Source organism: Neoarius graeffei, chromosome 6, assembly GCF_027579695.1.
Source record: "Neoarius graeffei isolate fNeoGra1 chromosome 6, fNeoGra1.pri, whole genome shotgun sequence".
NCBI lineage: Eukaryota > Metazoa > Chordata > Actinopteri > Siluriformes > Ariidae > Neoarius > Neoarius graeffei.
In genome coordinates, this window is record NC_083574.1 from 54634196 (window position 1) to 54661414 (window position 27219).

Consider the following 27219-nt stretch of genomic DNA (forward strand, 5'->3'; position numbering starts at 1 on the left):
GAGGTCTGTAATAAGTGAATCCATGCAGTAACCCATAAAACGCGAAGTCGATTTACACTACTCTTCAGTTGCCTCATCTCATCATAACAGGACCTCGCACACCACCAGAGATTGCAGCTCCAGAGCTACAGAATTAAAATCACGTCCCTCAGTATGACGAGCAAAGGCTTCATCAAATGTAATGATCAATGAAATAAATTGAATCCTGTAGTGCTCCTTCATAAACATGGAAATGAACCACAAAATCAAGGGTGACTCGCAGACTGTGAAATGACCACAACTGTTTTGTTTTACATTAGTATGCTGGTGGTAGCTAGCAACAGAACTGTTACAGCATCTCAGCTATTTTAAACCCACTAACCTTCTGCTGAGGACAAGTAATAAGCCTTTTTAATGTAGCCAATAATCATGATTATCTTAAGGCTCCTGGCTGTCAAGACAATGTTCAAGAATCTCTCTTTAAGCGTAATGGCCATGCATCTATATGCAGTAATGATAGCAGTGGAAGGAAGCAATGCTGATATCTGTATAATTACCATTGCAGCAATCATTAACATAACCATTACTGTCACCTACTGACTACAATGTTGGAGCTTTTGGAATTCATAAGACTTGATGACCAGAAGTCATAAGACTTGATGGAACAAAACTCATAGTACAAAAACAAAGGTGCAATGAACAATATTCCCTTCCTGACTTGGATGCCAATGTGCTGACAGGAAAACGAAACAGTTAAAACAACTCTATTTGCAAGCATACATATTTGCATCAGTAGCTATCATAAATTAAAGCAATTGGGCTAACACTGCATTATTGCATCATTTGATTTATTCTCCATTGAAATAAACAATTACTGTTCTGTATGCAGTGGAAGAAATCCAGACAGCATTTATTTTCTTCTCTAAAATGCAGGGATTTATCACCACTAGGGCACCCTTTCCCAAGTGTGTACAAACTACTATACAAGCACAGTGCAGCTCCATCACTATGAATGTCATGTTGGAAAACAATTAGTAAAGTGGAGTGATGTGAGCATAGTCACTCACAAATGATTCAAATGGTGTAATCTTCTCAACATGGATAGTTTACTTAAAACAACACTATAAATAGGATGATTATTCAATTCTGAAAATGTGGTTATCCTTCCCTTTCCAGCATGTGGAATTTTTTAGGATTTTCAGTCTGTACTACAGACAAGTTGTAGCCTTTGTTAATCATCAAAAATCCACTCTCAACAAACAATGCTCAAACAGTTAAAGGTGCATTGTGTAAGAATTTGGCCACCTGGCAAATCCATACTCCACACGCAAAAATAAATCAATAAATAAATTTTAAAAGGGGGGGGGGGGGGGGCAGTATTTCACCACAAAGTTGGGGTGTCCACCCCATCATAAGAAACAAAGAAACACACAGTTCCTCTGCCTTCTACCCAAATGCACTACCACCATTCTCTTAGAATTATCACTCGCTGAATACAGGGTAAAGCTGTTTTTTATTCAGTCCATTACTGGGTTCACACAGTCTAACTTTAGAGTCTCATCTCATCTCATCTCATCTCATTATCTCTAGCCGCTTTATCCTGTTCTACAGGGTCGCAGGCAAGCTGGAGCCTATCCCAGCTGACTACAGGCAAAAGGCGGGGTACACCCTGGACAAGTCGCCAGGTCATCACAGGGCTGACACATAGACACAGACAACCATTCACACTCACATTCACACCTGCGGTCAATTTAGAGTCACCAGTTAACCTAACCTGCATGTCTTTGGACTGTGGGGGAAACCGGAGCACCCGGAGGAAACCCACGCGGACACGGGGAGAACATGCAAACTCCGCACAGAAAGGCCCTTGACGGCCACGGGGCTCGAACCCGGACCTTCTTGCTGTGGGGCGACAGCGCTAACCACTACACCACCTTTAGAGTCATCAGTTATTAAAAAAAAAAAAAGGCCAACTACTAAATAATAGCAGGTCAAGAATATGCAAAATTTGGCCAAACTGCTGAAATACACTACTATCTTCATGTTTGCCATAAAACTAGAGTTTATGTTATAGCTTGCTTAACTCAGTTTATAGCAAAAAAAATAATTCATGGCGACTTGCGCATTAGTAGTGCAGTGGCTCTGTTTTCAGCAAGAAGACAGCTGTGTCAACTCGCACATTGGTAGTGCAGCAGCTCAGTTTTTAGTAGGAAGACAGCAACAGCAACCCACGCATCAATAGTACAATAGCTCAGGTTTTAGCAGGAAGAGAGTGGCAGCAATTTGCGCATCAGTAGTACAGTAGCTCAGTTTTTAGCAAGAAAACAGCCACAGCAACTTGCACATTAGTGGTGCATGAGAGCACTATGGCTTGCGACGTGGCAGATATGCAATCTTTTTACTTAACAATGCGACTGATTAAATCCATTGCCTGTGGCTCAATAAAATAGCTACACAGCTGAATGTTTTTGAATGATATATTTGGTTGAATAATCAGACCAAAAAGAGGAGTGCCACCTTACCTTTATGAGAATGTGCTCTTGCAGATACCGGATTGTGAATTAGTAAATCTTCCACAGACACTATAAAAAACCTGTTCATGAACTTCTAGGGATCTGTAACTTTTAACCTGATGCAAAGTGTATGCCTTCAGTCCATAAACGAGATTACAATGTCTAGGTGTGTAAGTGGAGGCTCTGTAATCCAGTTTGACATTGCGATTCAGTTTCACCCGGAAGGGTCCTTTTCTTTCTCTTTCCCCTACTTCAAAAATACAACATCCCAACACACAAAATGATAAATGCAAATTCGTGTTTTGGTGCCTGGATTCCAGCAGTTTCATTCAAATTTCAGTGACCCATTTGCTTCTTTTGTCTTTAGTTTTCGGCAATCTGAGCTCAGAAGCGAACATGTATGTAGCTACCAGTGACACGTGACAACTTCTCCTCTCGTTTTGGACTCAGTACAGACTGAACACTACAGTGGCTCACTATCACCTCTTGAGGTACAAAGTGGTATTATGAGAAAAACGGTGCATCTTGTCTCGGGACTAGCTGGTTAACACGCTAAATTCAGTAGATATCTCAGCAATGCAATATACAGACATCTTTGACATAATGTCAAAGCTGTTACTTCTTCACATTCTGTTGACAATTTTTGAATGTTTTAAACTAAAATTCTTACACATTTTTACACATAACACCTTTAAGGTTTCAAAGATTCAACTTTCATGCCATCACCACCATCAAAACCATTTTGCTTGTCATCTCAATGATTGCAAGGTTGTGGTTCCAAGGTTGTCATAGCTGGGGTGGTGGTTGGACAAGCTCCCACCATCTATAAAATGCTTCCATGGCATGCGTCTCACATAGCCTCTGACAACTAAATCCAGCTCCTGGCCTTCACACATGGCTTAGCCTCTAAGTCCAGCGGAACTCTTTCTACCAACACGAGAAGGGACGAAGACGTGTCATTGATGCCATAACCAGTTGCTTTGGGCAGATGGGGCTGGTCATTCCCAGAGGACCGTTCATTTAGGAAAAGGAAAAAACTGATCTCAAACCTCTGTTGCCTTGCAGCCATACTCAGTCATGGGAAGGCTTCAGGAGTCAACCCTGAGGAAAAATCCAGAGTCGGAGTCCTGAAAGTGGGTGGATGTTGACACTGACCTTGTTCTGGCAACTCCTGCAGCCAAGTTGGCTCCAAACATAATGTTTTACATTCCCTTGGACTCAGCCAGTGCGGCCAAGAGGGGGGTCTTTTTGTCTGGGCAACACAATGCCTCCATACACTGTCGCCCAGGTGTGCGCCCTGGGGAGGTCACTCCAGTCTCACCTCACAGTGTAAGGACAACACAGAAGACAGCAGTTATGGGTTATAAGTCCTTGCTCGACTGACGTAGAGCTGGATGCCATGGGCTGTCTTCAATGGTGGGAGAAGGTTGTGTCCCATTGGTCAACTGTCACCTGCCTCTAGCCGGGCAGTCCCCGGCCAGTAAAGTGTTGACCCGCCATGGTCTGCCTGCTTCAATTGGGTGCCTGGAGCTCAGAGCTTTGCTCAACAAGCAGATTGTTAACCATGCACCAGGAAAACACTAATGGAAAAAGCTTAAGACCCCAGCTCTTCACATTGCAAGCTGGAATGTGCAAACAATATGCACCGGATTGTCCAACAACGTTCAAGAAATTGATGATGCTCATAAGATTGCAGCAATTGATTGCGAGCTGCACAGACTGCACATTGATATAGCAGCCCTGCAGGAAACACAGCTACCAGACAGTGGCTCCCTGAAGGAAGAATACTTTATAAACATGCAGAAGAAGAAACCTTTATTTGTCACATGCACACTTCAAGCACAATGAGATTCATCCTCTGCATTTAACCCACCTGAAGCAGTGAACACGCACACACACCCAGAGCAGTGGGCAGCCACACTACAGCGCCCAGGAAGCAGTCCCATGCTCAAGGACACCCCATGTTAACCTAACCTAACTGCATGTCTTTGAACTGTGGGGGGAACTGGAGCACCTGGAGAAAACCCATGCTGACACGGGGAGAACATGCAAACTCCACACAGAAAGGCCCCCACCGGCCGCTGGGCTCGAACCCAGAACCTTCTTGCTGTGAGGCGACAGTGCTAACCACTACACCACCGTGCTAACCACTATACCACTGTGCCGCCAGTAAGCTTTTGTGTCATCGGCTCAAACAGTCAGCAACATCGGGTTTTATTTCTGCAATAAGAGATGGGGAAGATAACAGTTTTGTAACAAAGAAACATCAATGCACAATTTAAGTCTTTTTATAAAAACCTGTATACCTCAGAAGCAAATAACAAAGAATAAAGGACTTATTAAATAAGTTAGTGATGCCCTCCCTGGATGAATCAGACAAAACTACACTGGAACGCAACATAACTGCAGCACAGATTGATAATGCAATAAAAAAATTTGAAACCTGGAAAGGCACCAGGTCCTGATGGGCACCCAATAGAATTCTTTAAGAACTTTGCTCCCAAATTACTCCCATTATTGTCAAAAGTATTTATCCTGGATAAAAAGGCTCTTCCCCATCTATGTCACAGGCCTCTATTCTATTATTACCTAATAAGAATAAAGATCCATTGTTGTGTGAATCTTATTGCCCGATTCGTCTACTTTGTTACAACTATAAAATTCTGACAAAGGTGCTGGCAGGTAGACTCAAGAAAATTATGCTGAATTTGATTCATCCGGACCAGACAGGTTCCTGGTCCTAGGTAGACAGTTATCAAGTAACCTTCGCTGTGTATTCAGTATTATCTACCAACCCAGCAATGTTGAACCAGAGCTTATAACATCCTTAGATGCTCAAAAAGCGTTCGACAGGATTGAACACAACAACGTGTTCACTGCACACGAGAGGTTTGATTTTGGCCCTACTTTCTGTTCATGGATCAAGATTCTATACACAGCACCTCAGGACTCAGTATGAACAAATAAGATAATATCCAATTACTTTCCCTTAACCGTGAGCTGGACTTGTGGTTAGCATATCCGCCTCTCGATCGGGAGACTGCAAGTTCTCTAGCAGATTCATACCAAAGACCATCATAAAAATGGTACCTGCTGCCGTCTGGCAAGGCACACTGCAATACAGATATGAGTGGGGAGTCAAACTCTCGTGGTTACCAGGGGACTAACCCCCCACTGTAACCCTAGCTGTATAGGCGCAAGGCCGAGGGCTACGGAAATGGAAATCGGCGCCGCCCAATGCACCTTAACAGCCTGGTTAGTACTGGGACAGGAGAATGCCTGGGAAGACCAAGACATGGCATGGGAAGGACTTTAGACTTTTAGACTTTCCTTATCTCGTAGGACAGGACAAGGGTGGCCCTTGAGCCCTCAGATATTTGATATTGCTATTGAACTCCAGACAATAATGTTAAGAGGGACCATTAGCCTAGTTGGAGTGCAAAGGTGGGGACAATAACAAAGTATCACTCTACACGGATGATCATCTCCTCTTCCTTTCGGACCCATATGCCACTATAGAGGATGTGCAGTCACGTGACCCGTCCGTGTGTACTCCGCCATATTGGACGGCTTCAGGATTGTTTACCTTGCGCGAGCGTAATGGATCCAGGGAGTAATCCCCAAGAAAATTCGGAAAATACCCCATCTACATCGCGCGATAACTTGTCTAAGTTTGTTCAGCATCTTGAAGGTGACGTGAGGCAGCATTACGTGGAAAAGTGTTCCAGGTTGGGAACTGCAGAACCGTACAACTTGTTGCAATCCTTGTTCAGGGAAATTCGGAGCTGCGGTGCTGGCGATTTGCCCGATCTGGCCTACCACGACATTTACAATTTTCTTGTTAATCGTGAATCGTGTTACACTGGCAAAGCCCTCAAAGCTTACAAGAGCCTAAAAGCTTATAAATATTTTGTTGCGGGATGGGTATCCCAACTATACCTCTGGAAGGTTCCGAAGAAGAATGTCTACTTGATAACCTCACGGGTAAGTGGCATTAAGACGTCTATCATAAAGAGACTATGCAGGATGTTTTATCGTAAGAATGTTCGAAATCTAAACTCAGTTCCAGATAATGACAGGGTTGTAAATATGTATGTTTTTGTCTGAAAAACAGTAACTCAGAAAGCTGCGCACGTTTGCGCAGAAGCTGCGCAAATGTGCGCAGCTCTCTGATTAACTGCCTTCTTCTCATACTAATACTTCCTATTTTTCATGGACTGTAACGGCATTTGCTTATTTAGTAATTTTAATACAGAATTTACTCTGATGAAATTATTCAGACACTCCACCAACGCCCCCCCTAAAAAAAAAATCAGATCTGCGCGATTCAGCCGTGAAAAAGGCGCATCCGCCGTTTGCATCCCTGTTTAAACTCATAGGTTAACCGACTTTAACCGGCTAATGAGGCTCAGTGGTCGGTCAAGATTTTTTTTAGTTTTCGCCATCCCTACTATGGATTGGCCTTTCAAAGGCATATATGAGCCAAAAAGATAAAACATTGTCATAGACTTGGCCAGGATAGTAGGGCTAGGCATAGCCATTTTAAACATTAGAGATCAAGCGGACTGACGGCCACAAACACTGTACTGTCTAGTTTCTAAGTATGCAGTTATTATTCAATCCGAAAATCAACTTAACAGATGTACTAGGAGTATTGAATTAGAAGATTACACCTACCTGATATGAAGTGTTCACTACAAATTCGGCTGGTAGAACTGGGGTACCAGCTTTCTCTTCGCACAGTGGACACCCATTTTGCGCGTCTCTCCTTGTCTGCGGGGAATCTATAAAATGACAGGCCCTCCTTTTGGCCCTGTCTATTGGTACAACCAAATGCTGAACAAGATATAACCATTCTCGAAAGATCTACTCCCACACACTTGATAAGTAGAACGGGTTCGTCTAAGTTCTATGCGTGGCCATGCCGTCCAAGACGGCAGATAAACAAATATCACGTGACCTCGTGACGTCACGTGCACGCTCTCTATACCGATTGCACTAGACCTTATAACTGAGTTTGGATGAGTATCAGGATATAAGATAAATTTAACAGAAAGTGTTTTATTCCCCATAAATGATAAAGCATGACAAATGTCATTCCAGAGTTTCCCCTTTTCTGTTTGCAAGGATAGCTTTAATTATTTGGGTGTTTGTGTCACCTGCAAATACAGGGATCTATTTGACAACAACATTAAACCAGTGTTTAATAGGGCCAAACAGGATATGGAGAGGTGGTCAGCCCTCCCCTTGTCATTTGCTGGCAGGATAAATTCTGTAAAGATGACCATCATGCCCAGGTTTTTATTTCTATTTCAAACAATTCCAGTCTTTATTCCTAAACCCTTCTTTAAAAATTGAATAAGTGCACATCTACATTTATTTGGAATAAAAATATACCCCAAATAAGGAAAGAATACTTGGAAAGACAAAAGGGGGAGGGTGATCTATCCTTACCCAATTATTTATATCACTAGGCAGCTAACATCCATAAATTGATATTTTGGGTCTCAGATTTATCTGGAGATGACTCTCCAGTTTGGGTTCTTATGGAGCAACATTCAAGTAATCCAGTGTCACTTCACTCCTTAATCTGTGCCCAACTACCCTGAAGTAAACACTATTGGGCTAACAACCCAATTATTTGTGGTTCTCTAAAGATATGGCCTCAGTTTAGAATTAATTTTAAATCTAAACAAGCTCTTGTCTCTTCCCCTATTTTGGTAAACATCAATTTTGCTTCATCTCTTGCAGATACATCTTTTCAAGTATGGCACAGGAGTCGGATCACGGATGTGAAGGTTCTTTTTAAGGAAGAGCACTTTATTTCCTTTGAACAGTTAAAGAAGGACTTTAATATTCCCCAGTCAGATTTTTTTAGGTATTTACAGGTACATAGCTATGTCAAAACACACTTCTCCCTAATAAACCCACAGTGTTCTTGGATAGATAACTGTCTGAGCATGGATCCAGTTGGCAGAGGTCTGGTGTCTGTACTGTATGATAATATTCAGAGGGTTGCCTCTCTATCACTTAATCACTTAACATGGCAGTGGGAAGAAGAGCTGGGAATTACTATATCAGATAAAGACTGGCAGGCTGCAATCACTCTGGTACACTCCTCATCAATGTGCATTAGACATGGGTAAATACAATTTAAGGTTCTGTATTGGTTGCACCTATCAGCTAGTAAGCTGGCCTAACTCTATCCCGGTTTAGACCCGACCTGCATCAGGTACAGTCAAGACCCAGCCAGCCTCAATTATATGTTTTGGCCATGTCCCAAACTGATACCATACTGGACAGGTATATTTAACACTTTTTCATATATTATGTGATCCTAACCCACTGACTGCAGTGTTTGGTTTAGTCCCACAGAGAACACCAATTACAAATTATCAGGCTGTGGCTATAGCATTTTCCACCTTACTGGCTAGATGCTTGATAATTTGCTGTTGGAAGAAAGTTGGGCCACTATCTCACAGGTGCTGGATGGAGGAGGTAATGTCCCATCTTAAACTTGAACAACGTAGATACACTACCCAGGGCTCCACCCAGAAGTATTATAAGATCTGGCAACCATTTCTGAATTACTTTGAGACTGAGTTCCCTGCCAGCAATACAACATAACTAGTCCACTTCATGCTCTCGCCCCCCCCTTTTCCCCCCTCCCTCTTAATTTATATATCATATGCCATTTCCTTGCACTGTAAAGGTATTTCACATGTAATAACTAATATAATCTATTTTATGTTTATGTTTCTATGTATCTCTTTTTTTGGAGTGTTGAGTGTCACTGTGTTTGGTTAGCAGGTGTGAAAATCAATAAAAATATTTGAATACCTGAAGGAAGAACACTATATCTTCTAGCAGGGGAAAGGCTTTGAGGAAACCAGGCAACGCAGAGTTGGTTTTGCCATCAGGAACACCCTGCTCCACATGATTGAACCCTCCCAAAGGGCAGCACAGAGAGAGTCCTCACCCTACGCCTCTCTACATCAGCAGGTATTGCAAACCTTGTGTGCACTAACCCAACAACCCATTTACGAAGTCAAAGACCAGTTCTACAAACACCTAGATAGTATTGTCAACAGAATCCCAATGTCAGAGCACATTTACATTTTGGGGGGTTTCAACACTACGGTGGGTGCAAACCGAAAGTCCTGGCCACATGTGTTGGGTTACCATGGCATAGGGAAACTGAATGGAAATGGCCAGAGGCTACTTGAGCTCTGCTGCTACCACAGTCTGTGTGTAACAAACACCCATTTCCAGAACAAAGCATGTCACAAAGCTTCCTGTAGACATCCACGGTCAAAGCAGTGACATCAGCTGGACTTAGTCATCACCAGATGTATTGCAGTCATCACCCTAAACAGCATGTGCAACACCAGAGCTTACCACAGTGCAGACTGTGGCACTGACCATTCCCAGATTGTCTCAAAGGTAAAGCTCAAACCAAAGAAACTCCATCTCTCCAAGAAGGAAGTGTCAACCAAGAATCAACATTAGCAAGACCGCCTACCTAGACAAAAACAAGTTCACAGAAAGACTTGAAGAGTCCTTGGCTAGTGATCAACTGCAGTGTGCAGAAGACAGATAGAATTCCCTCCACAGCACCATCTACAGTACTGCCATCATTATTTATAGCAAAAAAGAGCGGCAGAATGCAGACTGGTTTGAGGCTGGCATATCAGTGTTAGAGCCAGTGGCATATGCCAAACGAAATGCGTTAATCACTTACAAATGTGACCCAAGTCAGCAAAATCTGTAGGCATTGAAAAACGCTCTCTGCAAGGTCCAACAAACTGCTTGTCACTGCACAAATGACTATTGGCTTCAACTGTCAGGCAACATTCAGCTGGTTTCAACATTCATCTGGCATCAGACACCAACAACATCATGAGCAAGTACGAGGGCATCAAACAAGCAACAGGCAAACCAATAAAGAAGTATGCACCTCTGAAATCTAAGACAGGATAGGCAATTACAGATAAAAACAACAAAAAAATGGGTCAATGGGTCAAACACAGCCTAGACCTGTACTCCATAGAAAACTCCATCACACAAGCAGCGCTTGACGTCATTGAAGACTTGCCTGTCCTGGAAGCTCTGGATGCTGAACCAACTGTGGACAAACTCAGCAAAGTCACTGATGCCCTAATATGTGGAAAAACACCAGGAGAGGAAGGCATATCACCTGAAATCATCAAATGTGGAAAGCCAGCCTTACTGAAACCACTTCATGAGCTCCTGTGTCTCTGGAGGGAAGGCAAGGTACCACAGGACATGCGCAATGCCAAGATTGTCATCCTGTATAAAAACAAAGATGACCACAGTGACTTCAACAGATACCAGGGCATTTCCCTGCTAAGTGCTGTGGGCAAGGTCTTCACCCATGTGGTTCTAACCCGACTCCAAGTCCTTGCTGATCGCATCGATCCAGAATCCCAGTGCAGCTTCAGGGCTGAGAGATCCACAGTTGATATGATCTTCTCTATACGTCAGCTCCAAGAAAAATGCCGAGAACAACACATGCTGTTATACATTGCCTTCATCAATCTGACCAATGTGTTTGACCTTGTCAGCAGGAGAAGTATGTTCCAGCTGCTAAAGAAAATCAGCTGCCCTCCACAGTTGCTCAGCCTTATAACCACCTCCTACGAGGACATGCAGGGTGTGGTCAGCCATGATGAGGACACCTCTGACCCTTTCTCAATCAAGAGCGGTGTGAAACAAGGATGTGTCCTTGCACAAACTCTGTTTGGCATTTTCTTCTCTATGCTACTGAACTTTGCGTTCAAGTGCTCTGCCGAAGGAATCAACCTACACACCAGAAGCTATGGGAAGTTGTTCAACTTGGCCCACCTAACGGCAAAGACCAAGGTTTGCACAGTCCTCATTACAGAATTGCTGTTTGTTGATGACACGACCCTGATTTCACATATTGAGGAAGCCCTCCAGCAGCTAATCAACCGTTTTGCCCATGGCTGCAGGGAGTTTAGGCTGATTATCAGCATTAAGAAGACCAGTGTCATAGGCCAGGATGTCCCTGATCCACCCTCATTCAGCATTGACAGCAAAGTGCTTGAGCTTACCAACCACTTCACTTACCTGGTCTCCATCAGCAGCAGCAACCTGTCACTCGATAGTGAAATCGACAGGCAGATTGCCATAGCTGCCAGTGTGATGGCCAAACTGAGCAAGAGAGAGTGGACCAACAACCAGTTGACCATGAACACCAAACTCAAAGTGTACTAAGCATGTGTCCTTAGCACCTGGCTGTACAGCAGCAAATCCTGGACTACTTATGCCAGGTAGGACAAGAGCTAGAGAGCTTCCACTTTTGCTGCCTATGACGCAAGCTTCTGCATCACATGGCGAGACAAAGTTCCCAACGCTGACATACTGGAGCAAGCATCTTCTCCTTTGTCAGAGACAACTGTGCTGGCTGGGATATGTGCACCGAATGCAAGATGGCCACATCCCAAAGGATGTCATGTTTGGGCGAGTTGGCCACAGGATGATGCCATGCCGCCCAGCACTGCACTACAAAGATGTCTGCAAATGCAATCTAAAGCTGACAGGCATCGACCCAAACAGCTGGGAACAGCTTGTAGGTGACCGAAGTGGCTGGCGTTGCACTGTCTGAGAAGGCATCAAGAGGGGTGAAGAAAGACAACAACCAGCAGTTGGAGGACAGAAGGCAACACAGGAAGTAGAGACAACAAACTCATCCTTCCAATCCAAAACCCCATTTCATCTGCAGCACCTGTGGAAGAGACTGCTATGCAAGGATCAAATTGTTGAGCCACTCCAGATACTTCTCTCAACATTACTGACATAGAGCGACCACAGTGCAACCATCATCTCCCAAGATGAATGGATGCCATAATCATAGACTGATCTGTCTACCTGATCCAAGTCTCTTCCCTAACTGAGTGCAACTGTGTCATAAAGCTGCAATGCATTCTGAAACTTTTGCTGTCTCCACTTCTATGTCGGATTTCTCATTAGTAAGACATTGAACATAACTGGAAAACGTTAAGTGAGAAAAGATCTTCCTCTTTTGTTTTTAGGAGATAACAACTAAAACCTGGGCAGCACGGTGGTGTAGTGGTTAGCGCTGTCACCCCACAGCAAGAAGGTCCGGGTTCAAGCCCCGTGGCCTACCAGGGCCTTTCTGTGTGGAGTCTGCATGTTCTCCCCGTGTCCACGTAGGTTTCCTCCAGGTTCTCCGGTTTCCCCCACAGTCCAAAGACATGCAGGTTAGGTTAACTGGTGACTCTAAATTGACCGTAGGTGTGAATGTGAGTGTGAATGGTTGTCTGTGTCTATGTGTCAGCCCTGTGATGACCTGGTGACTCGTCCAGGGTGTACCCCGCCTTTCACCCATAGTCAGCTGGGATAGGCTCCAGCTTGCCTGCGACCCTGTAGAACAGGATAAAGCGGCTAGAGATAATGAGATGAGATGAGAACTAAAACCTGACTTTTTCTTCTATTAGCTGCCATTGTAACTGAGCGAACAATGTACCCCTGTGACATAAGAGGTGCAGACAACTGGTAACTTCTCACTGGAATAACAAAATCCACCAATCCACAAATTATTATTGGAAATGCTAAACACAGCAAATAATTTGATATAAACATACACTATATAGCCAAAAGCATGTGGACACCTGACCATCACAACCAGACGATGGTCATCCCTTTCTAAAACCACAGGTATTAAAACCCGGTTAGGCAGGAATTGGTATCAAAGAATCGAATTGGTTTCAAAAGTCGAAGAACCATGTTGACTGACAAGGTAGAGTAACATTACAGTATTTTACACAAATATGACTGCATAGTTTTATTTATTGTGACACTGGAAATGAAAACCAACATTAAAAAAAGAATAACAAAAAAGCAAGACAGAAAGTTTTAGTTTTGTGGAAATACCATTTTCAGGCCATATACATTGCTTGCTAAGCATTTGAATATGGAATATGTATGTAATCAAATAAAATGTTGTTGGTTACATGATATAGGCACATATTGCATGTAGAGTATCTTGGGAAGTGTAATTTATTATAAGCTAGTTGAGATTTGTTTGCAAGGTTTCAAAGCTTATTTGGTGTAAGATTGTCAAAGACTGACAAAATGTGTTACCATGAGATGAATTTATTTATTTGCATGCTAGCCCGAGGTTACTGAGGTTAGATGACATTTGTCATCTGGAAAAAAAATACAAATCTCTGTGAGACAGGAATAACAACGATAAGGTTACAGCCCATGTCCCGATCTTTTATAAATAATGTTGGCAGAGATGTACAATCTGCTATAGGATTGTCGTTATTTTCCCGTCAGTCGTGAGGCAGATCACTACAGCTAATGTCAAGACAGTATAATGTCCATACGTATGATGTCTGTACTGAGGATGCAGAGCTAGCTTCTTCTTATACCTAGCTGAAGACCCATAGTCATTGATGTGTGATGTGGTGACATAAAGCATTACGCAGTTCTCATGAGAGGTCTTGGGATGCTCAACCAGTTACACAGTGCTATAACTTCTCACCATGGAGTCAGGATGGAAGACAAGCCATTTTCTCTTTTACAGGTCAATGCCAATATAACATCAAAATGATTTTGAAGCTGATATTTTAAGGAAGTATTCCTACATAATTCTGCTTTAATATGGAGTTGGTTAATATGGCTGTTATAACAGCCACCTCTCTTCTGAGAAGGCTTTCCATTATTTGTCCATTTAGCCAGAAACCATTAGTGAGGTTAGGCACTGATGTTGGAAAAGAAGGCCTGGCATGCAGTTGGTGTTCCAATTCCTCCTAAAGGTGTTCAGTGAGGTTGAGGTCAGGGTCTTGTGCAGGCACTCAAGTTTTTCCACACCAACCTTGGCAAACAAGGTCTTTATGGACCTTGCTTTGTGCAAAGGGGAACTGTCATGCTAGAGCAGGTTTGGGCCATTTAGTTCCAGTGAAAGTAAAGCTTAAAGGGATCCTCCAGCGGATTGATTTTTCAAACTTATTTTATGTAAAATTAGTCGTAGATTTCAAAAATCAAACTTTCATTTTCAGAGACCAAATAGTTGTCGAGAAAATGCATTCTTTTTGGAATACCAGATGGGCTTCCTGTGGTAGTGACATATGCAACGACATCAGTTAGTGGTCCCTTGAAGCAACTCACCTGTTTACATTCTCTGTTTACATTGTAGTTTTGCTAGTTTTACAAGTATTTGTACCAAATTTATCAGTTTTTAAATAAGTATGCCTCATTGTGTAACATAAATGCTACAATGATGCAAAAAAGAAAGCACAAGCTAGAACTGCATTTCTACAAAGAAAATGCAAAGTGTGCTTGCTCAGTTGTAACACAGGGTCACCAGCAGAACCTGGATCAGACATGAGACTTCGCACTGCAAAATCTTTTTTTCACATGAGCTAGAGAAAGTGTGTGTGGCAAAGTGTGTGTGTAGTGTAGTGTAGTGTAGTATAGTGTAGTGTAAAAAAAAAAAAAAGACCACTTAGTGTCATGTCGCGCTGCAAGTTGAGCCATTTTAAACCAAGATTTTAGAGCATGCAGCCACACACACACACACACACACACACACACACACACACACACACACACACACACACACACACACACTTTCTGTAGATCATTTGAAAAAAAGGTTTTGCAGTGCGAAGTCTCATGTCTGATCCAGTTTCTGTCGGTGACCCTCTGTTACAGCTGAGCAAGCACACTTGGTATTTTCTCTGCGGAAATGTCGTCTAGTTCCAGCTCGTGCTTTCTTTTTTGCATCATCATGGCATTTGTGTGCTCCACAATGAGGCATAGAGTACTTATTTAAAATCTGATAAATTTGGTAAAAAATACTTGTAAAACTAGCAAAACTACGATGTAAACAGAGAATATAAACAGGTGAGTTGCTCCAAGCGACCACTAATTGACGTCATCGCATATGTCACTACCACAGGAAGTCCATCCAGTATTCTAAAAAAAATATGCATTTTTCTTGACAACTATTTGATCTCTGAAAATGAAAGTTTTGATTTTTGAAATCTACGACTAATTTTACATGAAATAAGTTTGAAAATGAATCCACTGGAGAATCCCGTTAATGCTACGGCACACGATGACATTCCAGACAACTGTGTGCTTCCAACTTTGTGGCAACAGTTTTGGGAAGACCCATATATGGGTGTGATGGTCACATTCACACCTACGGTCAATTTAGAGTCACCAGTCAGCCTAACCTGCATGTCTTTGGACTATGGGGGAAATCGGAGCACCCGGAGGAAACCCACACGGACACGGGGAGAACATGCAAACTCTGCACAGAAAGGCCCTTGCCGGCCACGGGGCTCGAACCCGGACCTTCTTGCTGTGAGAAGACAGCGCTAACCACTACACCACCGTGTCGCCCGCTTTTGGCAATAAAGTGTATTTAATGTGTTTCAGGGTGGAGGTTTCCTTTAATGAGTAACACAGAGTACAGTCACATGTTCCACTCTTCTCTGTCAGCGAAAGTGATTTACTCAACCAATTAATGTTTAAAAAAAAATCATCCAACAACTGCATGCATATGTCTAATCACAGATGGACATGTACATCTGTCAACTGCCTATATCTATCTAAATCACAGTTGGACGCACAGAAACTTTGTCCAAGGAGCCTAGACTGTTACAGCAAATTCTCAGCTGACTTTCTGTACCCTAATATTTTTCTCATTCCTCCCTCATTCCAACTCCTCCTGTGTGGAGTTACTGAGGTGAACTGAGGATATCAACAAACAGCAGTCCTCAAGATCTATTCACTTTTAACAGTGGACATATGGCCCAAGCAGCAACTGTAGCAAGCTGCTGGGATTAAGGGGCTCAGCTTGGTGCATATGAGTGTTTAGGGACTACTGGGCCATTGAGTCAGTGGCACACCCAGTGTCTAACTCAAGCCCTTCCATGGAAATACCTCTGATAACTTTTTGTGTTTTGCAATAAATTGAGTGAAGAAAAATTATTGTATTTCATAAGCGTACTATTCATAAGCTAGAATGTCTCGTGTACTGTACACATGCAGTTTAAATGAATGCTGCTAGCTGAGGTGTCACTGTCTTTGTAATGCACAATTACAATGAGCCATCAGGTGCTGGCTCGTCTTCTGTCACCTTCTTTGTATGCAAGTATCAAAGTGATGAGAAGGAAAGACCCAGAGAGATAACCTAACACATGCACGCATGCACATGAAAGGGAGTTTGGGAAGCATCTTGCTGTGTAGTGCCTGTAGTGTATGCATGAGAGAGAGCAGTAGCAATGGTGCCACATAACTAGCAAGGACCAGAGAGTGGAGGAAGGGAGGAGAAAAGGAGGAATGATTAGGGAGTGAATGATTTATTTAACAGTTTTATTGATGGCTGCAGAGATAACAAGGAGGGAGACACTTTCTTTTTTCCTCTGTCTTAGCCTCAATATCTGCCTTCCATCTCTACTGAGGCTTTCTTTCCACACTGTTTCCTCTTTTAGTGTATTTGATTTAAATTTAATTCAGTTCAGCAGGCTTTGGGGGGGAATAAAACAGAGTTTAAAAAGTCATATTTATTTACATATATTTTGGGTTGGTCTTTCAGAATAACCTGTTCAACCCTCTCAAATTATTTAACACCACACCAAATCTCTGCCTCGTTTTCTTTCTTATTATTAAAGTAGCATGTAAGTGAGCTGCTGAGGGTCTGGATTGACAGCATCTGGGTGAGAGTCTTTGCTGAATGAGTTGTCCATGAGCAGATGAAATTCCCATTGCTCATTCCCCATTCTCCTCTCCATCTAAACCCAGCACTACTCTAAACTTCAGCACTACTCGCTTACATCCACTCTCATACAGAGTATCATCACCGAAACCTTCCCCTTGGACCTCTTCTATTACCACTTATCAGTGGAGTGTACATGTGTGCTTGGTTGATTGACAAGAAGATCTACACGATCACTCAAAAAGCACACATGCTGATGGCACCAAATGACGTACAACACAATGAAGCCGGTTTCCACAAAAAACATAAAAAAACAACAACCCTTTGATGACCCATACTGGTTTTTATCAAAAGTAAGCCACGTACAGTATTATGAATTAGAATTTTGTAAAAATCTTACTATTTATACCATCTTATTCACGCCCGGATCACCGCACAGGCTTCATATGGCTTCAGCCTAGGGGCCCCCACGCCCCCCGCCTCGCAGGGGGGCCCCCAATTGGTCAAAAGAAAAAACCCCTTCATATTCATTGGCTCAAAATGAATATTTAAATAAACGGACGCTGATTGGGTGAGGCAAATCCGCCTTCCATATATAAACGTTAGACGTCACGCACGACGTCACTCCACAGTTGAACAGTGAACATGTGTGACAGAAAATACAAGAGCGGTGCTCAAAAGCGCAAGGCGCAACAGCAAAAAGCCCAACGTGACAAAGCTCTATTGAGCTTTTTGAGCTTTATAAAAAAAAAACAACTTTAAAATGTAGAAAATAGACAGTTCTTTACAGGTAGATGTGATAAGATGGTGGTGGCCGGGGGGGCCTACAGCAACTTGTTAATCCGGCCCTGATCTTATTGCATCTAATGTGTTTTGGTTCTATAAACCAACGCCCCTTGGTTGACCATCTTTTAAACAGGGCACCATGATACATGACACATCTCATCGCATACAGTGGTAAGAAAATGTAAGGGTTCTAATGGTGCAACTAATGGTGCAAAATCAGCAATAGTTTTGTAATTCCTTACTCAGTTGAAAAATTTTCACCAGACAAACTTTCTACTAAGAAGTCCCAGAACCCAGAGTTCCCTTTATTCATCAAGTCAACTATTAATTCTCAAGGCTTTGAACAAATTTTAAAATGGAATCAAATTCTGTTGGAAGAGAGTGTAGAAAATCTGAAGCAAATATGAAAGTAGAGCATGTGAGTGAGAGGGAGTAATTTATTGCAGTAGCTCCAAATAAGTCTTCTGGCTGCATTAACAATTATATTTTTTGCACATTTTAGCATTTGTTGCTTTCCTGAAGTCTATCTCCATCGCCATAAACTCATTCATAGTTTATGATTGGACAGAAGTGATCTGGTCCTGTGAATTTGGGCTATAGCAGATGCATAGCCAGCAGGAATTAGCTTACTTCTCTGTCTCTCCTTTGGTTTCTTCCATGTCTCCACTCTCTTCTTGAAGCTGACCTATATTGCTGGCTCCTAGAGAGTGTTGCTCTATTAATGAATGCTGGTTGGCCCATTTGATACAAATACAAATCACCAAAAACACAGTGTGCCACTTCAGCCCTGGGCATGGTGCTACATACAACAATGCCCCCCCCCCCAAAAAAAAAGGCACATTATCTGTGCTTACCAACATACCCTCCCCACAACCAACATTGAATATATTACACTAAAGTAGTATGAAGGACACAGGTTTATTTCACAATAGCACCTCATATCCTCCACAATGGTTATGAAGCTTCATGCTGGCACTGCTATTAGTCTCTGTTAGGTTGCACAATCTCTAAAGTGATGACAGAACCCACCTAACCTCTCTATCAGTAAAGCTCATGAACACTCCTGCATGAACAAGTAAGGGTGGGACAGAAGGATAAAAATAAAGGAGAAGAAAATTTACAGGGAATGGGAAAAAAAACATGATGCACCATTTATGTGCAAGGGAAAAGGGCAGATTTAATTTAAAAATTGGCACTCATTCCTGATTTCTGTAGATGAAAGCTCATAAATGAAGAGGACTGGCCCCATGCCTGGCATGGAAATAGGAAAGTTATGAATAATGCTTAGGTTTCAATCACCAGGTCTGTTTATATTAAAGTAGATTAATATAGCACCTGCATAAAGGAAAAACATGGCCACACACCAAGATGGACACACCCTGAGAAAGCTGTTGCTATTTTTTTGTTCCCTTTCAGCAAGCATCTTCTCAAAAGGATGCATGGCAAGTCTCCACAGGAAGTCAGTATAGGTCATTAGCAGCATTCATGTTTCCATCTTGAGTACTGTGGCTACTGAGTCGGCTGCTGATTTACAGACTGCTGGTAATCAAGAAATGGCTCTTTTGTTAATGAAAATGGCCAATAGATCCTTACACCACTTAGGAACCAGTGCTTCCAGCACCCATCATTCATTGGTAAATATGCGTAGTGAAGGAGGCAAATGAACAACAACAACAAAGTCAAGCAGGTCAGCAATCAGAATGAACAAACTGGGTCAAACTCGAGGTCAGGAAATTACTGCTCATGACAACATCGGTGATGTCACGAGCGGTAAGTAGTCCTGCATCAAATGGGATTTACAGTGTACTGGAAGGGATAGGTTTTGTGGGTGTGTCAGCTAACTAAATGTTACATTTATTCTACCTTGACATACTAGAAAGGCCAGCTAAGTTGAGCAAGTTTGCTATCTCTGTCCCGACTCTGATGCAGTATAGCTTATTTCTCCTCCTCACCCATGTTTCTCTCCAGACATAAATATTGAAAGAGTCAATACTCTCACCTATCTTCTGGCTCTCTCTCTCTCTCTCTCTCGCAAGAATTCAACGTTTAGTTGATTGAGGACTGAATAATCCAGTTCTCCCCAAGAGTTCCCTGATTTACAATCATGGAGGTACAACCCCGATTCCAAAAATGTTGGGACAAAATACAAATTGTAAATAAAAACGGAATGCAATAATTTACAAATCTCAAAAACGGATATTGTATTCACAATAGAACATAGACAACATATCAAATGTCGAAAGTGAGACATTTTGAAATTTCATGTCAAATATTGCCTCATTTGAAATTTCATGACAGCAACACATCTCAAAAAAGTTGGGACAGGGACAATAATGCCGCTTTTCCACTACAAACGCGGCTGAGCCGTGCCGTGCTGAGTCGAGCTGAGTCGAGCTGAGCGGGGCTGTTGGAGTTGCATTTCGACTACAACCGCGCTGAACCGTGCTGGCTGGAAGTGGGTGGACACATTGGGTGGAGTTAGCGAAAGTGGGTGGACGTCACGTGATGTCGTTAAGCAGCGCAAACAGTGACATCAGTGACAGTGGCGGAACAAGTCAGAGCCGGGCCGGGGGCGGGGCAAATGACCGGGCCCTTTATTAAAGCTTATCATAACATCATTTTAGGCTACAAAAACGAAGTCCTTCAAACGAACATGTAACTCAGAAACAAAAAACATTAGGATACTGTACATGGCTCATAATAAAACATCAATAGCCTATACTGCGCACATTATTTGAAGGGCATACGAATGAGCGCTCAGAGGTTGCAACGGTGACAGGAAGAGTCAGAAATAAAAGGAGGGCGGTGCAAACCTCACTGAATGCACTGTGTTTACCAATTTCAACACTACAGGGTGCAACTATGTTATTTTGTACATTAAGTCCTTCAAACGAACATGTAACTCAAACAAAAAAACATTAGGCGACATACTGTACATGGCTCATAATAAAACATCAATAGCCTACTGCGCGCATTATTTGAAGGGCATACGACGAGCCTTGCGCTCCGCGAACTCGTCCACGATGCTCTGTATGTCACTGTACTAGGCTACAAAAACGAAGTCCTTCAAACGAACATGTAACTCAGAAACAAAAAACATTAGGATACTGTACATGGCTCATAATAAAACATCAATAGCCTATACTGCGCACATTATTTGAAGGGCATACGAATGAGCGCTCAGAGGTTGCAACGGTGACAGGAAGAGCCATGTACAGTATCCTAGTGATCTTTTAAGCGGTAGTCTCACGACCTGGAGAGTAAACAATAAACATGGAGGACATGGAGTCGTTAGTGTTGCTGGTCTCGGTGCTGTGGCTTGTTGTCACCGACAACGCCAACAGATACTGGCAAGAGCGTATAGATGAGGCGAGGCGCATAAGGCTTCAGAAATTCTCGTAATTCATAATTATTCTCCTTCCGGGTTTGCGGTGTTTACAGATCCCAGCGTGCTCGCGGGGCGTGTGTGGGCATGTGAGGACACTCCTCCTCACCAATCAGTGCACAGGGGAGTGTCTGCTCACGCCCCCAGCCTCCTCGGCACGGCTTGGCTTGCTTCAGCCCCACTCCAAAACGGTGCGAGTTTTAGGGGCTAAGCAGGGCTGAAACGAGCTGAGTCGTGCTGGTTTTTGGTAGTCGAAACGCGAGCCGTGTCAGGCTGAAGTGAGCTGAAGCGAGCTGAAGTGAGCTGAAAAAGGGTAGTGGAAAAGGGCCATAAGAGGCTGGAAAAGTTAAAGGTACAAAAAAGGAACAGCTGGAGGACCAAATTGCAACTCATTAGGTCAATTGGCAATAGGTCATTAACATGACTGGGAAAAAAAGAGCATCTTGGAGTGGCAGCGGCTCTCAGAAGTAAAGATGGGAAGAGGATCACCAATCCCCCTAATTCTGCGCCGACAAATAGTGCAGCAATATCAGAAAGGAGTTCAACAGTGTAAAATTGCAAAGAGTTTGAACATATCATCATCTACAGTGTATAATATCATCAAAAGATTCAGAGAATCTGGAAGAATCTCTGTGCGTAAGGGTCAAAGCCGGAAAACCATACTGGGTGCCCATGATCTTCGGGCCCTTAGGGCCTCTGCATGCTCTTGCGACAAGGCTTTCGCAGATAGCTTTTCGCAGACAGTTGTAATTTATCGTTGAGCGGGGAGTAATAGGCGTGCGCGATGTTATTCACCGCCATAACGCAAGGGGGCGTGAAGTCGCGAAATCGCTAGGAGTAGTTGGTGGGTGTGGTTAGTGGAGTGTTTATCCTCCAGTTACTTATAATGACTAGAACTGGAGTCGTATAGATGTACGCACTTCCTCACTTCCTCGATCAACCGCTCTTCGTGCTGCTCCATCTTCGCTCGTGTTTTTAAAAATGGCGGTAGTGAAAACAAACCAAACCGGGAAAGTAGGGAAGCGGAAGTGCGTGTACAGCGGATGTAGAGTGGACCTGGAGTGGACCAATCAGAACCCTCTTGTCTGCGATGCTGTCTGCGAGGCTTCTGCGGTGGTCACAATTTTTGGGAGGTGTGCGCAGAGCGTCTGCGAAGGTGGGGGGGCTATGCAGACGCCATCTGCGACGCCATCTGTGAGGACTGCGTTGTCAGCATAAATTGGCTTTTAGACGGCACTGCATCACATACAGGCATGCTTCTGTATTGGAAATCACAAAATGGGCTCAGGGATATTTCCAGAGAACATTATCTGTGAACACAATTCACCGTGCCATCCGCCGTTGCCAGCTAAAACTCTATAGTTCAAAGAAGAAGCCGTATCTAAACATGATCCAGAAGCGCAGACGTCTTCTCTGGGCCAAGGCTCATTTAAAATGGACTGTAGCAAAGTGGAAAACTGTTCTGTGGTCAGACGAATCAAAATTTGAAGTTCTTTATGGAAATCAGGGACGCCGTGTCATTCGGACTAAAGAGGAGAAGGACGACCCAAGTTGTTATCAGCGCTCAGTTCAGAAGCCTGCATCTCTGATGGTATGGGGTTGCATTAGTGCGTGTGGCATGGGCAGCTTACACATCTGGAAAGACACCATCAATGCTGAAAGGTATATCCAGGTTCTAGAGCAACATATGCTCCCATCCAGACGACGTCTCTTTCAGGGAAGACCTTGCATTTTCCAACATGACAATGGCAAACCACATACTGCATCAATTACAGCATCATGGCTGCGTAGAAGAAGGGTCCGGCTACTGAACTGGCCAGCCTGCAGTCCAGATCTTTCACCCATAGAAAACATTTGGCGCATCATAAAACGGAAGATACGACAAAAAAGACCTAAGACAGTTGAGCAACTAGAATCCTACATTAGACAATAATGAGTTAACATTCCTATCCCTAAACTTGAGCAACTTGTCTCCTCAGTCCCCAGACGTTTACAGACTGTTGTAAAGAGAAAAGGGGATGTCTCACAGTGGTAAACATGGCCTTGTCCCAACTTTTTTGAGATGTGTTGTTGTCATGAAATTTAAAATCACCTAATTTTTCTCTTTAAATGATACATTTTCTCAGTTTAAACATTTGATATGTCATCTATGTTCTATTCTGAATAACATGGAATTTTGAAACTTCCACATCATTGCATTCCGTTTTTATTTACAATTTGTACTTTGTCCCAACTTTTTTGGAATCGGGGTTGCAAATGTTGGGTACAAAGAAAGGGTTTTTATTTCCATTTCCAGTGTTTCCTCACTACAGTTATTCATGGCATGCATGTCTAAATTGTTGGATCCATGTTTTAGATTATGAAAAGGACTGCAAATTTACTTTGAAATGTTGTTGCATTTGCAACCAATCTTAATTTTAAGCACATTTAACAGATGTTTTAATAAATGTCTTTTTACCAAATGTATTAACAAAAAAATGAATTACTATATAAGATAGATTTGGAAGACCACTGGATTAGGTTTTATTTCTGATTTCAGGTTTCATCTTCATTCTCTTGATATTGAGCTCAGATTAAAGTCTATGTGGAGTTTTGCATGTTCTCCCTGTGTGGGTGTGGCTTTCCTCCAGAGTCCCTAGGTCCCACCCACCTCCCAAAACATGCACCATCCAAAACATGCAAGTTGATTGGCTCTGCTAAAACGAGCATAAGAATGGGCGTGTGCTTGGCACTCTGCAGTGGACTGTTAGCCCATCTACTGTATATTCCTGCCTTGTGCCCAGTGTTCCCAGGATAGATTCCAGCTCCACTACAACCCTGACCAGGATAATGTGAAAGGTGTTTTCATCCTCAAGAAAATTAAGACCTTAGCTACTGTAATGAGATATGCTCTGCCAACCCAAATAATCATTAAACAAAATAGAACCTGATCACTCTTGTGTCTGTGTGAATATGTATGCTTCCTTCTCATAGCTTTACAATAATCACTTGTTGACCTTTAAGTGTTGAACCCAAAGACCATTCTTCCTTTCTTGATTTTTAAGCACTGCTCTCATTTCAGTGAGATCCCAGCTGTTTTTGTCTCTAGGCTTTTGAGCCTTGAGATTACTGTGTAAGATTTGAATACCATTGTAGCATAAATGTGATTGTGGAGAGCTTTCCTCCTATGCTGTTTTCTCTGTAATAGATTGAGAGCTCCAGCAGGCAGACTGTGGTCTCTGGAGAAGGGAACAGACATTACACTGCGAGCCAGAGGGCCTTAATGAAGTGAACTGTGCTCTCAGAGTTAATGAGAGAGTGAACTCACCACTGGAGCAGTCCAGTCCTCCCCAGCCTGGCTCACACTGACACGTATCAGGGGACACACAGCGGCCATGGGCACATTCTTCAGTACACAGAGCTATCAGAGAGAGAGAGAGAGAGAGAGAGAGAGAGAGAAGTGCTTAATGGTCAGACATACAATATTCTCAAGTAATATGTGCCACAGATACTGGAATCTACCCAAGCAGTCTGCTTAGATACACAGATGCAAGAGATATGGTGAACTGAAATAATAAGGTAGGCTGGACTGAAAAGTGTACTGACTTTGGCTTAAAACTCTCAACAGGAACAATTTTGAAAACAAAATGTCTTTAAACCCATCCATCCATTATCTGTAGCCGCTTATCCTGTCCTACAGGGTCGCAGGCAAGCTGACTATGGGCGAGAGGCGGGGGTATACCGTGGACAAGTCGCCAGGTCATCACAGGGCTGACACATACACAGACAACCATTCACACCTACAGTCAATTTAGAGCCACCAAGTAGCCTAACCTGCATGCCTTTGGACTGTGGGGGAAACTGGAGCACCCGGAGGAAACCCACGCAGACACGGGGAGAGCATGCAAACTCCACACAGAAAGGCTCCTGTCAGCCGCCGGGCTTGAACCCAGGACCTTCTTGCTGTGAGGCGACAGTGCTAACCACTATACCATCATGCCGCCCTCTTTAAACCCATGTGATGGATAATTGGCCACTGGCCAAAGCTGGCAGTCATCACTTTGTGACCCTTCTGAACACGCTCATTGGCACTTTCATTCAAAACCATATTAAATACTGAACAGCTCTCTAAGAGCCTATGTCCTTGGTCAGGTTAACACAATGTGTCATTCTAGCTCCATCTGAAAAGAGCTATAGTAAGCTACAGCAGGCACGGGCAAATGAGCTGTAAATCTCTTCAAATTTGATCAGGCTGCATTTTGCCCAATCTCTAATGCGTCCCCTGCCTGAGCTCCAGCACCATTTACCTAGCATGGAGCTTTCTTGATCACTCCTATTGAGAAACATGGCTGCCAATTGATTGGCCAGCCACATTAGTATTCCTGGCCCCCAAATTTAGTCATAGATTTAGATTCAAGCGGGTAATATATTGACCTACATGAAGGTTTTGCCATGGTGACAGTTTTCCCCTTGTGTTGTTATTCAATTTTTCTTTGCCTCATAGGACTTGCCTTATTTAAAAAAAAAAAAAGATGGGAGTATGGAGATGTACATTTAGCATGAAAAAAGTTGAGATTATGAAGGTCACCTGGCTCAAACAAACATGCTTTTATCTGAAGCAGCAAACACTCAAGCTATAAAGTTTCTGGAACAATCCACTATGACTGTAATCAGCATTATCTCTCTCTCACTCTCTCTCTCTCAAAATATGGGTGGAGGGAGACTGCAGGAAAAAAAAGCATATGCACTAAGTCCTTTGACTTAGACATGTGTTTGTTCAACTATTAACAGTAGGAATATACACACGCGTTTTATATATATATATATATATATATATATATATATATATATATATATAGAGAGAGAGAGAGAGAGAGAGAGAGAGAGACACACACAAGTGTTTTACTGGGAAATATGCCACTCGTATCTTTCATACAAGCTACAGTACATCTGGGACATGGAGAACCAAAACTGTAACATAAATCTCTATATGTCAATGGTCAGGAAATCAATTAAGTATTTTGATAAATTTGGGCACTTTTTAATTTCTGCATATTATATAATATTAAGAAAATCACACGCTGGCAGAAGATATGAAGTTTATCTTCTCATGTTGAAAAATTCGTATTTTTCATTCAAAGTACATCGTGGATCTGAGTGACATATTTTCCAATATTTCACTCCGATGACGTCACTCCTAGTGTTTTCCTGCAGATTTGACGTGCATTGTCAAAATGGCGAACCGGTTCAAAATTAAAATCCTTTTGATTAACTTGCATAGTTTTTTTTTTTTTGTGGATGTGTCCATATAATGTAAAGAACATTACACAGTAGTGTGAAGATATGAAGTTTAACTTCTCGTGTTGAAAATATTTTCACTCATTTGCTTCGCTCACTTGTGAATAAGTTCACCACTTGAAGACAAACTTCAGATCTCTGCACAAACGTGATATCACACACACACACACACACACACACACACACACACACACACACACACACACACACACACATACACGCACACACATTATATATATATATATATATATATATATATAAATAAAACAGTTATTCCACGAAATCAAGTCGTACCTGAGCTGATAGCCGATGAAGCGTGTAGTACCAAATTGTCTATAAGCCATGTATGACAAGATTGAGTGGAATAACTGTTTTATTATATCCACATTCATCAGAGTTTGAGAAAGAGAGCATTTTTATTTTTTGTAAACTTTATTTTTGCAAATAAAAACTTAATACAAAACATCTGACAAAATAATTTCTGCTTTGAACATAAACATACCGGTGAAATGATGGTAGCAATTTGTGAAAAATGCTAT

At 42.6% G+C, this 27219-nt stretch overlaps 1 protein-coding gene across 2 annotated transcripts in view; it reads right to left on the reverse strand.

The window, feature by feature from the left end:
- Positions 1-27219, reverse strand: part of megf11 (multiple EGF-like-domains 11) — a 189174-nt gene that overhangs the window by 126079 nt on the left and 35876 nt on the right. For both annotated transcript variants that reach the window (XM_060923872.1, XM_060923873.1), the window contains exon 2: positions 24711-24803. In XM_060923872.1, coding sequence (XP_060779855.1) covers positions 24711-24803 — 93 coding nt within the window. The remainder of the gene's footprint in view (positions 1-24710; positions 24804-27219) is intronic.